The 13,396-nt window shown below is 40.8% G+C and overlaps 1 protein-coding gene across 1 annotated transcript in view; it reads left to right on the top strand.

The window, feature by feature from the left end:
- Nucleotides 1-13,396, top strand: part of TMEM131 (transmembrane protein 131) — a 220,076-nt gene that overhangs the window by 73,214 nt on the left and 133,466 nt on the right. Inside the window, exon 4 of the mRNA XM_053925284.2 lies at nt 8,553-8,621. Coding sequence (XP_053781259.1) covers nt 8,553-8,621 — 69 coding nt within the window. The remainder of the gene's footprint in view (nt 1-8,552; nt 8,622-13,396) is intronic.

The raw sequence follows: 13,396 nt of genomic DNA, 5'->3' as shown, positions 1-13,396 counted from the left end.
AGGAACAGCCTTTAGTGTTTTTTGTGGTTGGTTTTTGTTTTTGTAGGGAAGGTGTAGTGCAGGTGAACTCCCTCAGATTTTGCTTGTTCAGAAAGTCTTTATCCTTCTGTCATTTCTGAAACACAGCTCTGCCGGGTATAGTATTGTTGACTGGCAGTTATTTTCTCCCAGTATTTTGAATATATTTTTCCACTTCCTCTTGGCCTGCAAAGTAGAAATTGTTCAGAAATCTGCCTATAGTCTTACTGGGGTTCTCTTGTATGTGACATGTCTCTTTTCCCTTGCTGCTTTCAAAATTCTCTTTGATTTTGACAGGTCCATTGTAATATATCTCAGTGTAGCCTTTTTCAGGTTCACTTTATTTGGGGTCATTTGGGCCTCATGAATCCTAAAGTTCATTTTTCTCTCCTGATGTTTGGGAATTTTTCATTCATTATTCCTTCACATATACTTTCTGTCCCTTTCTCTGTTGCTGTGTTTCCTATAGTATGTTTATTATTTTTCTTGTTGTTATCCTATAGGTTCCACATGATTTCTTCACCCTTTTTCATTTTATTTTTGCTCCACCAAGTAATTTTAAATTAACTGTCTTTCAATTCACTGGTTTGTTCATTTCCTTTGTCAAGTCTGTTGTTGAAGTTCCCTGGAATTCTTCATTGCATTACATTTTTCAGCTCTAAGATTTCTGTTTGGTTCTTTCTTTTTTTAATATATTTACTTATATTGCTATTACAGTTGTCCCATCCCCCCCCCCTCACTCCACTCCATCCTGCCCACCCCCTCCCTCCCACATTCCCCCCCTACAGTTCCTGTCCATGGGTCATACTTACAAGTTCTTGGCTTCTACATTTCCTACACTATTCTTACCCTCCCCCTGTCTATTTTCCACCTATCATCTATGCTACTTATTCTCTGTACCTTTCCCCCCTCTCTCCCCCTCCCACTCTCCTGTTGATAACCCTCCATGTGATCTCCATTTCTGTGGTTCTGTTCCTGTTGTAGTTGTTTGCTTAGTTTGCTTTTGTTTTTGTTTTAGGTGTGGTTGTTATTAACTGTGAGTTTGCTGTCATTTTTACTGTTCCTATTTTTTATCTTCTTTTTCTTAGATAAATCCCTTTAACATTTCATATAATAAGGGCTTGGTGATGATGAACTCCTTTAACTTCTTGACCTTATCTGAGAAGCACTTCATCTTCCCTTCCATTCTAAATGATAGCTTTGCTGGATACAGTAATCTTGGATGTAGGTCCTTGCTTTCATGACTTGGAATACTTCTTGCCAGCCCCTTCTTGCCTGTAAGGTCTCTTTGGAGAAATCAGCTGACACTCTTATGGGAAGTCCTTTGTAGGTAACCATCTCCTTTTCTCTTGCTGCTTCTAAGATTCTCTCCTTCTGTTTCATCTTGGCTAATGTAATTATGATGTGCCTTGGTGTGTTCCTCCCTGGGTCCAGCTTCTTTGGGACTCTCTGAGCTTCCCGGACTTCCTGGAAGTCTATTTCCTTTGCCAGATTAGGGAAGTTCTCCTTCATTATTTGTTCAAATAAGTTTTCAATTTTTTGTTCTTCCTCTTCTCCTTCTGGCACCCCTATAATTCGGATGTTGGAACGTTTCGAGATGTCCTGGGGGTTCCTAAGCCTCTCCTCATTTTTCTGAATTCTTGTTTCTTCATTCTTTTCTGGTTGGATGTTTCTTTCTTCCTTCTGGTCCACACCATTGATTTGAGTCCCAGTTTCCTTCGCATCACTGTTGGTTCCCTGTACATTTTCCTTTGTTTCTCTTAGCATAGGCTTCATTCTTTCATCTGGTTTTCGAATAGATTCAACCAATTCTGTGAGCATATTGATAACCAGTGCTTTGAACTGTGCATCCAATAGGTTGGCTATCTCTTCCTCGCTTAGTTGTATTTTTTCTGGAGCTTTGAAGTGTTCTGTCATTTGGGCCTTTTTTTTTTTTTTTTGTCTTGGCGCATCTGTTACTTTAAAGGGCAGAGCCTTAGCTGTTCACTGGGGCGGGGTAATGCTGGTTACTGCGCTCTGACGCTGTATGTGGGGGAGGGGCCGAGAGGGAGTAATGGCGCCCACCTCACTCTCCACCGGATTTCAATCTTTCACTCCGATACCCACAATCAAACTGGGCCACTCTGGTGCTGGTTCCCGAGTGGGTGGGCTTGTGCATGCCCTAAGCCCCTGTGGGTCTCTCCAACGACCTCTCCTGTGAGGCTGGGAGTCTCTCCTGCTGCCGCCCCAACCCCCACGGGCGTTTTCAATCAGAGGTTTGAGGCTTTATTTCCCCGTGCTGGAGCCCTGGGTTACGCCGTCTGCTTTGCTCCCCGCGTTTGACGGGTTTATCTGTGCGCGAATGTGGGGCCGCAGGGTCTGCCAGTGGTCAGACTGCCTGCCCCATTTGTCCCACACTCCGCCAGTCTGGGTCCCACCACGGCCACATGAGTCCTCTCTGCCCCGGTGCCCATCTCCGCCCCTCCTACCAGTCTGGATGTATGTTTCTTTTTTATCTACTTGATGTTGGACTTCCTTGACGTTCGATTTTATGTCAGTTCTGGTTGTGCGAGGAGGCACAGTGTGTCTACCTACGCTGCCATCTTGGCTCTCCTTTTTTTTTTTTTTTTTTTTTTTTACGATTTTATTTATTTCTTTTTAGTGAGGGGAAGGGAAGGAGAGAAACATCAGTGTGTGGTTGCCTCTCTCGTGCCCCCTGCTAATGATCTGGCCCGCAACCCAGGCATGTGCCCTAGACTGGGAATTGAACTGGCCACCCTTTGGTTTGCAGGCTGGTACTCACTCCACTGAGCTACACCAGCCAGGCCTGTTTGGTTCTTTTTTAGTAGTGTTATTTCTTTGTTGATTTCATTTTGTTCATGCATTGTTTTCCTAATTATTTTTAGTTGTCTGTGTGTTCTTGTAGTTCACTAAACATATTTAAGAAAATCATTCTTAATTCTTCACAGAGAGTTCAGAGATCTCGTTTGTTGAGGGTCAGTTATTGGAACTTAGTTTCCTTTGGTGGTGTTGTGTTTACCTGGTTGTTCATAATTCTTTATTCCTTGCCTTGATACCTACGCAGTGAATAGAGTGAATGGTCTCCTCTTTCTGACTTTATTGTCCACTTCAGGAGAGACAGTCCTTTGCCACTCAGCTCAGCTTTGGATGCTTGATGGTTATCCTCTCATAGGCAGAGTCTCAGTTTGGCCAAGGCCACTTCCCAAGCTCTGAGTTCAGGGGTTTCTCTTATCTGAGAACAGGTAAACAAAACTACTGGCTTGGTTCTCTGTCCATGCACAAGTGTACAATGGGCTCCAGAGTGCCCATTCTGTCTGGTCAGTCTTCCCAGTTGGGCAGGACTAGGTACAGTTCTCAGCAGTTGGGTGGGGCTATGTTGATTCCTTGCTCAGGTGGGACCATAGAACAGACTTCACATCCTTTACAGCTTGAATGCCGGGAACCCAAATTCAGCAGAGCTGATCATCAAGCTCCTGGGCCCGATGGGTCAACAAGCTTGGCTCTGCAGATGGACTGAGGCACTGGCTGGGCTTTCTGCTCAAATGCCATTATAAATGGAGCTATAGGATGGGCTACAGAGCTTCCCGAGTGTTTTGGTTAGGTCTCCTGATCAAGCAAGACTGGAGACTATATTCAGTCCTATATAGGTCTTTGAAATTGCTTCCAAGCCTAGGTGGGACCATAGAATAATCTATGGCTGGTATGGCTTATTGGTTGGGGACTGGAATCAGGCAGAGTTGTCCATTGAGCTCCCTGGCCACTGGCTAGGATCTCTACTTAGGTGTTGTTGAAAGGAGTAGTGCAGTCTGCAAAGAACCACGTATTGGTTGCTATGAGCCCCACTCCCTTCTGCATCTCAGTCTGATCTCCAGTGGTCAAGCCTCACAGACCAGCCCTCACAATCCCCCCTAAAGTCCCCAAGTAGGCCTTCTAAAGGAAGCAACCCACAACACTGGGGGAGCTGGATGCCCACCTTGGGCTCTCTCTTTCCCACTGGAGAAACCCTAGGCCTCCAGGGCCCTCTCAGTGCAGGGCTGTGCTGGCCTGGTGGAAAGGTAGTAAGATCAGAGTTTAGCCCTGCCTCTTACCTTTGTGACGTGGTCGTTTTTGGTCTCTGTGATTTGGGGTGGGGGAGGTTCAGCCGTGCCCCATGTTATTAGGTTTTCAAAATGGTGTCTTATATATGGTTAGTTGCTCATTGTGTAGGGGACTGAAGTCGGAGTGGCATATGTTGCCATCTTGACTGTGCCACTCCCCCAAAGACACTGTTAGGAAAAGGAGGGACAGGGAGAAAATATTCACAGTAGGTATATTTGACCAAGGACATGTATCTGGGATACATAAAGAACTCTTGCATTTTACAATTTAAGACAAACATCCCAGTTTTAAAACTTTAAACAGACACTTTACAAAAGAAAATGTCTAATAGGGTAATAAAAAATGAAAAGGTATTAGTCCTTTGGGAAATGCAAATTTGAGCTAAAATGTATTTATGGGGAAGTCCATATTATATAGGAGTAATCTGTGTCATTTCTAAGTCACTTGTTTTAGCTTTTCTCTAATAAAATCATATTTGGAACCATTTTTAAATAGTGACTTTGAAAGTTTTACTTGCTTAGGGACTTTTCCCCGTCCTAATTTTGCTTGCTATGCTTGTCGTGGACCAGGATACAACAGAGTAGTCCCAGATATGAGTGTACGTAAAAGTGCAGATGGCTGGCTTCCACACTAGATGTTAGGCATCAGATTGGAGGTGGGTCCCTGGAATCTACGCTTCTTACATTTTAGGTGATTAAGATACAGGTAGACTACTAACCATTCTTTAAGAAATATTGGGCCAAAGAGTACCTTTTACTTAGGTAGTAACTGCCCCTGGGAAAACATTTTTAATTTCTTAGTTTAAACAGACTCCCAAAGCTCCAAGAAGCCTTTGTGTGCTTCTCTTGGGAGCTGCCTGCCCAACTCTGACCCGACAGTTCTCCAGGCAGCCTAGACCACGTCTTGTATCTCTTGAGTCGTTCCCTAGCTTGACAAAAGCAAGGCTTTAGTTATCTCTTTATCCCCAAATAAGCAGTAAAAGTTTTAGTGCAAATAAAAACACTGTATTGAGACTTTCAAAACAAATAGGATCATTGCAGAAAGCATAACATCATGCATTATACTATTACAGTGTCTCAGATTCTATTTCTTTGAAATTACCAAAGGTACCATTGTTCATGTTGCTTCTTCCCCAGTTTATTTTTCAGTGTTACGGATTTGGAAACATTTGCTCTCTGTTAATAAAGCACTAAATGTCATGCCCTTTCTAAATAAATGCACTAGGAACCCTTTTGATCAGTGTGGCTACATGACAGTTATGTTACTGGAGTTCTGGTTTTGTTAAAATAAGATTGTACCCCTTATACCTATGCCAGCTGTGTTGTACCTACTCAGATGTTAAGCTGTTCCTTAGATACAGATCTGTTGCTTTGAAAATATGCATTTATTGATAAGGGGATAATCTTTCATGTATTGTTCCCTCAATCTCACATTATGTGAGTACTCTAAAATCACGATAATAATTGCTGTACGCCACTTCTGTGGATCATTTTATGGACAATAGTAGCCCAAACAGACAAAAAAGACAAAGTTTAAGGATTTGAAAGAAATAGAATTGTTTTTACTTGCAGGTGATTTTTTTACAGAGATAATCCAAGACAGTAATTATTTTGGCAGCCCATATAGTGATGGGAAGATCTAAGAGAATCTGTATACAAACTATTACAATTAACTCACCAAGTAACTGGGTATAAGATCAGTACACAATAATCAATAATTTTTTCCTATGAAGCAACAGCCATGTATATCCAGCTGCCTGCTTGACATCTCCATCTAGATAATACATCTCAGGTTCAAATGTGTAAAAATACTCTTGAGTATCTAACCATCTTCCCTTCCCCACTTCCAACCTACTCCTCCCATGTCATGAGTCCAGTTTCTCAGGCCAAAATCTTAGAATCAAGTCATGTTTGATTCTTCTCTTCTTTCTCTCTCACTCCACAATCAGCCTGTCAGTATAACCTGTTGTCTCTAGCTTCCAAATACATAGGATGAGGAAAAAGTAGGTTTACAGTTTTGAGTATGTGAAATAAGAGTTTATTTTTGTATTATTATTTATTCATTACTATATTATTTTCCATACAAACAACTGTAACCCTACTTCTGCCCCATCCTGTATTCATTAAAAGAAAGCCACTTCTTACCACCCTCCCTTGCAGTCACATAGACCATGGCTATCATTCCCTCTTGTCTGGGCTATTGCACCACTTCTCTGCTTCTACTTTGGGGCTGCTACCGTCTCTTCTTCACATAGCAGCCAGCATTAACCTTTTCATACATGTACAGTCGTGTTACTTCCTTGCTCAAAACACTGTTGAGGCTTTTTGTTATACTCAGGATAAAATCAAGACTCCTACTAGAAGACCTGAGCCCAGCTCCTACCTCCTTCTCCTCCTTCCCTGCACTCTGACCACATCAGCCTTCTTTTCCTCAATATCCCAAGTACATCCTACTTTCTTTCCCCAGATCTCCCTCATTAGGTCTCAGCTCTAGTGTCCCTCCTCAGAGAGGCATTTTCTGTTCCTGCTGTGTGCGATTTGTCTTTATGTGTTACACATCACTGCCTGATATGTTCCACTTCGTTGTCCCAACTGGGATGTTAGTGCCATGAAAGCAAGCTCTTTGCTTATGTTCCCATAGCCCCAGCACTAGACAGTCCATGGGTTTCAGCATATTTGTGTTGAATTTATAGGGTGTGCACTTTTTTTTTTACCTTGTCTGGCCACTTTAGATATTTCCATTTGTAACTTGGGGGGTAGACTCTCAGTCCTTTGAGAGAGAAAAACTGTATCTTTATCTCCTTTGTATATCTAACAAGTCAGTGTTTATATATAAATTATCAAGTTATACACATTTACTTTCCGCTTTGATTATATGAAGATTTTATGCAAGTTTGGACTCTACACCAATAAAGCTGATGAATTGATCAGTATCTCTTGTTTCAAAGGAGCCAGAGTGTCCTTGTTGCATCATGTCTAAGGAAGGCAGAAATCAGGAGTGGGTTCTATACCTCTTGCGGCATTTAGCAACCGTCTTGTGAGGAATTATACCTTCTTTGTCCCAGTGCTTTAGTAAAGTATAGTCTTACGTTTGGAGTTTCCCTTCCGGTTTGTGTGTGTCATCTTCTCTGCTCACCGTGTGTGGAGGGGTTACCGAGCAGCACAGGTTACTCTTAATCAGTAGGGCTAAAACACCTTTAGACTTTTTTACTTTTAGATTAATCATTCCACTCCTCAGACTATGTAATCTTTATAGAATTGAGGTAAAACTAAATTTCTAACATATTTTGTATACTCTTGTCTTTTTCTAATGTATTTCCTTTATTTCTTGAATGAAATTACTGTATCTTTTAAAGCTTGTGTTCTTGTTGAATTATGGTGATGATGGAAAAAGTTGCTTCACAGAATGGATTTTGTTCTTACATCATTTCTTAAAATGCAACAGAAAGATAAACATAGACTATTTAGAAATTTTAGTGGCTGACAATTTCTGGTTTTCTTGGTGTATGAACAGATAAGTGTAGGTATGTGGGCTCCCCCTGCCCTAGGTTACTTATACTTAACATCACTGTTAAGTCATGGTGATGTCTAGAAGTTTTGCTCTTTCAAAACCTATCCTAGCCCTGACTGGTGTAGCTCAGTGGGTTGGGTGACATTCAGAAAACCAAAAGGTCCCCCGGTTCAATTCCTGGTCAGGGCACATGCCTCGGTTGCTGGCCAGGTTCCTGGTTGGGGGCATGCCAGAGGCAACCTATTGATGTTTCTGTCTTGTGTTGATGTTTCTCTCCCTCTCTTTCTCCCTCTCTCACCCTCTCTCTAAAAGTAAATAAAATCTTTTAAAAAACCTGTTCTAGTAGGAAGTTCTAGTATCAGGTGAGACAGTTAGAAATACTCAAATATTTAGTCGAAGCTATCAGAGATCAGTGTGTTCCAGACTCTAAGATTAAAAAGATATTTCAGTTGTTGGAAATTTCTATCCCAAAATTTATTTCAGTTTAGCTCCTTTGCCTCTCTAGTTATAATGTGATCATACTTATTATCTCTAGTATATTGTCTGCCAAGTATGTATAGTTGTTTATCTATTTATTGTTTATTGTACATGTATAAAAATCCAAGTAAGCCTGTTAAGGTACATTACTGTCAATTATATCAACCAAATAAATTTCAACATTCAGTCTGCCTGAGAAGTTTCTCATTTTGCGTTACCTTACATTAGGGAAAATACTCCTGTTTTGTTTTGTTTTGTTTTTTCATTAAAACACAGAACACTTAATTATTTTCTCAAATAAAGAAAGTAAGGCACATTTCTAATAGAACATTAGTCTCCACTTTTTTTAAAGATAAATTCTCATGACAAAATTTAACTTCCTGACTTTGGTTTGGGGAAATGTGTTTTTTGAGGAATTGCTTCTTATGCTCTTCTCTTTTCACTTACAGTTTATCTCTGTACCGGGGTAATTGTAGACCTATACGATTTGAACCACCAATGCTGGATTTCCATGAACAGTAAGTTTGAAATGTCCAGACCTTTAATGTTCTCCTTTAAAATATTGTGTGTACTTTACTCATGCGTTTGTCTTACCTTTTGCCTGTGTTACCTGTTTGAGAAAGTTGATGTTGAAGTTATCAGGGAAACAAATGATGTTGAATGCAGTCTGCAAAAGGGAAGTGATATTATGAATCTTAACATATAATATTAACTTTTAAAATTTGAAAACTCACATATTTGAGTCTGTTTCTTTTACTTTCAGAATAAGCATAAAATTCATAGGTTATCTTTTCTGATTAGCACTTCATTTCCATTTTTATTACTTAAATTTTTCCCGTGGATGTAGAAAGGTATATTATTTGTTTGTTTGATGCATTACTTTTTTCTTCTTCTTAAGCCCCTATGTTGGAGGTGAAATGGCACAATTAGACCGGTAGAGTGAGAGCAGACCTTGATACTTGAGTTCTGGCTAAGAAATAATTCAGAGCCAAGATTCAAACTTTAAGAAAAAGTTTATTTAAAAAGTTAAAGAGGTAGAAGAAGTGAGCTGTAGAAGGAATAGTCTCAGGAAACAAGTTACAGAGGCAAAAGAAGGGCTCTTAGAACTTAGTAGAAGAAAGAGAGGCAAGGAAAACATACCGGGGGGAAGGGAGTGGGGAAAGTTGTGGCAGTGCTCCAAAGTACAAGCTTTTACGTATCGTCAAATTAATGATATCACCAACCCAGAAGGGCAAACAAAAGCATGTCCCGCAGAAAGATGGGGTTCAGCTACAGACGTGCTTCCTCAAACTACACTTCTGGCTCACTGCCTACCCCTGGGTCTCAGGTTTTGCACATTGCAGATGTACTAAGGGGAAAACAAGTCTTCACCCATATTTGGTGCCAACCCAATTTAGCAGGTGGGTAAAGGGCACATCTTACATGATGTAACTACTAAAGTAACACCCCTCTGATACACTAGAATAAACCAGAATAAAAACTGATAATCTCCATTCTAAGACTGTGACGTGAGCAATACAAGGGTATATGAGTATATATGAGGGTGGGGATATGAGTTTCGGTATACCATACCAAAATTTTTAGCCTAAAATAGTGAATATTTTTACTTTGAAAAATTTAGTAACCATTCTAGAGAGATTGTTTACGAAGTTACAGCCAACTGTTTTTCACTTAATTGTTTTTTGAGAGAGTTTTACAGATTTTATGCATCCCTTGAGATAAAGAAATTTTCAGGTATACAAAAATACCTGAATTGGAATTGGGAATTCCTTTTCCAAATTATCTGTCCCTCAACCCTTTAAATAATGACCCACTCCCAAAATAGGAGAAATTGAATTTTCATAAATTATGTCATAAAAACCACATGGATGTAAACAGAAGTTCCTACATTTAGAACTTTTGAATGTAGAAAATCAGAAGGGATGTGAATAAAAGAATTTGCCTAGCATTTTTAGATCTATGGTTCATTTTATGAACTTGAAAGAGTTATGATTTCACTTATATGTGGAACCTAATAAACAAAATAAACTTAACAAAGTGGAGACAGACTCATGGATACAGAGAATAGCCTGACAGCTGTCAGAGGGGAGGGTGTTGGAGGCTGGGTGAGAAGGGTGAAGGATTTAGCAAAGAAATAAGAAAGATTCATGAACACAGAGGAGTGCAGTGATTGCCAGAGGGAAGGCGGGGTGGGGCAGGTAGAAGAGGGTAAAGGGGAATAAATGGTGACAGAAGGAGACTTGACTTGGGTGGTGAACAGGCAGATATACAGATGATGTGTTGTAGAATTGTACACCCGAAACCCATATAATTTAATTAACTAATGTCACACCAATAAATTCCTAAATAAATTAAGTGGTTTAATTATTTAAATAGTTTTAAAATTAGTTTTAGAACAAACAAAATGAAGTGCATTTTCACTGAGGAAAGTAAATTATCGCTGGGTTAGGAAGTGACTGATTGCTAAAGGAAATCAGAGATGTGTTAGCACATATCCTTTTTTAAAGTTGTGTGTTTATTTTTTTCACTCTCAGAAACATAAAACTTAATTGATTTTTTCCTTCTTCGACTGCATTTTGCCTCCAAAAATCCCTTCTCTTTCTTAAATGAATATTAAATGGAAAAAGAACCAGATTAGAACACCTTAGTACAGAATGGCCCATCTTCATGCCTGTTAGTCACCTTCCATTCTCCCACCCCCTTTTATTGATAATAACCTCAGTTTCCAGGCCTGAAGAAAAGTTCCCAGCAGAGGAGTAAATCCTAATTAATCTACATCAATTGTAATAATCCCGTTCTTGTTTGTGATCAATTCAGGGGTGGATGTGACCCGTTCTACTGAACAGTGTGAGAGGTCTGGTCTGCTAACGGATTTCTGGGGGAGGATTGTTTTCATTCCAGAAAAGAGATACAATAAAGAAATCCCCACTTCCGTGCTGGATATTGTCTGTGTGTGATTCCTGGGGTGCTGTGGCAACCATCTTGTGATCAGTTGGCAGTGCTAACCTGAGGATAAAGCCAGCAAAGTGTGTCTGACAGAGGGAAAAATGGAAAGAACTTGTGCCCTTGACCATATTGTCACACGGCTGAATCACTCAATCCTGGAACTGCCCATTTCAGGGGTTTTTTTGGTTAGGTGACAGTTACTGGTCTTGCTTTCTTGGTCACTCATGGATTATACGGCACTGCTGACCTATTCCTCTCTCTCAGCTCTTTCTCTGCCTTGTGAACCATGCTCCCTGTTTTCCTCCTGTGTCTAAGGCTCTTTGTTCTTAGTCCCTTTCAGGGTCCATTTCCTCGGACTGTCCCCTAACTGTTGCCTCAGTCCTCTTCAGCCAGCTCCACACTTTTTTACTAGGAGATACTTCACACCTTTGGTTTATAACTATGGTTTCTCACTCTATACCCCCAGTCCCCTCAGCAACACTCACCTCACACCCCCAACAATAACTTAACCTCAGTGTATCTGCTCTTGCTTCTGTATTTCCAATCTCTGTGAATGGTGCCAGCAAGTCACCAAATCCTGAATCATGAGGATTCCTGGATTCCTCCCATTCCCTCAAAGCACCCCATCCCTTTTCTCACCAAATCCATTATGAGAATCCTATCAGTTTTTCGTGTCTTCTCCTCTCTAACCTTTACTGCTTACCCTTCTCTTAATTCAGGCCTTCATCATTTCTTACTTGGACTGTGACAACATGCCTGCCATTTCCAATTTATGATCTGTACTACAGAGAAATCTCTTTACTATTGAAATCTTATTATTTCAATAACATGAAATAGTCATGTTATTTCCTGCACTCCTGCCCCCCAAAAAATCCCTTAATGATTTCCTAATGTCTTCAGGATAATCTAAATGGCTTAACATCACATCTGTCCTTTACCTTTCTTATATGCCACCCCACCCTGAACTACACCCATGGAGAACTATTGATACTTACAGTGCTCTGAAACACCTGATCTTTCTAAGCTCTAGATATGTTATACATACTTTAAGAGTCTCCCACATAAAAACAATTTTTATGGAAGCTTTTATATAGTCAGAAAAATACAAAGAACAGATGATGAATGTACTGTTAACTCGAATTCAGTAGTGAACACTTTTGCCATATTTTACTTCATATTTTTGTTGATTTTGAATCATTTGAAAGTGGCATACATGATGACATTTCATTCCTATATTCTTCAGCACACATTTGCATTAAAAGGACATGCTACATAATTGCAGTACCATTACTGGTATTGTAAAACATTTAACAGTAATTACAGAGTGCCTTTAATTCCTCTGTTGTAGTCAATGTTTGGTTCTAAGGGATAGAAATCTCACTGAAACTGGTTGAAGCAAAAATGAGTGTATGTTGGAAGGAACACGGAGGACCGTAATATATCTGCAGGAAGGGAAGAGATGCACCTGGGACCTGGGGACAGCTGATCCCCATTATCCCGTGCCACCAGTACTCTTCTCTGTGTCTGGCATTTCTGCCTCTCTGCATTGGCTTATTTGCCCCACTACCCACATTTCTTTCCTACAGTGGTAACAGATTCACTGATTGCTCTTCCGACTCATACTCGGTAGTCTCCCTCCATCAAGGAAGAATAGTTTCTTTTTCTTTAGCTTGAAAAATCTCAGAGTAATGCAATAATCACCTTGGCCTAGATCAGATGCCTACCCCACTAGTCAGACAAGCGGGTATTTGATAGTGGACCTGTCTTCAGATATTTTCCCCTACGTTTCACCCGGAGAAGAGAAATCATACAGTGGGCAACCACTGCAGTTGAATTCAGTTACAGCCTCCCTGGCCTGTTGACTCCCTCGTGGCTTTTAGTGCTACAGGGGATAGCCATCCTCTGTAAAGCAGGCCTTTCCCAGCCTGGCCAGCAGAGGTAGCAACTGCCTCCTTGCTGCTGCCATGGGGTTGTGTTCACCCACAGAAGTGGGATGAATCCCCACCCCAGATTTGGTCCAGATGTCAAGACTGATGTCACATGCACACACACCCAGAGGGTATGAAAAGGTTTATTATACTCACATAATGAAGCTTTCTGGAGAGAGCTGGGGGCAGGGGGAGGTTCTCCCAAGCAGGTCTGAAAAACGGCTTGAGAGAGCAGAGAAAGGAAACTGACTTGACTTTGGTTGTGGTTAGGGGTGAGGTTGAGGTGGGCTTGCAGGGTTTGACTTTTGACTAGGTCCAAGAGGGAGAGTGTGCAGGCTTCCTTACCGACTCACCCAGATGTGTAGCATCAGGTGAAGGGATGTTTGGGGCTTGAAACTGTCAGTAATCAAATGTTAAAC

Source organism: Desmodus rotundus, chromosome 5 (assembly GCF_022682495.2).
Source record: "Desmodus rotundus isolate HL8 chromosome 5, HLdesRot8A.1, whole genome shotgun sequence".
Lineage (NCBI taxonomy): Eukaryota > Metazoa > Chordata > Mammalia > Chiroptera > Phyllostomidae > Desmodus > Desmodus rotundus.
The sequence above is the reverse complement of the archived record's forward strand: the minus strand, read 5'-3'. Positions and strand labels throughout refer to the sequence as shown.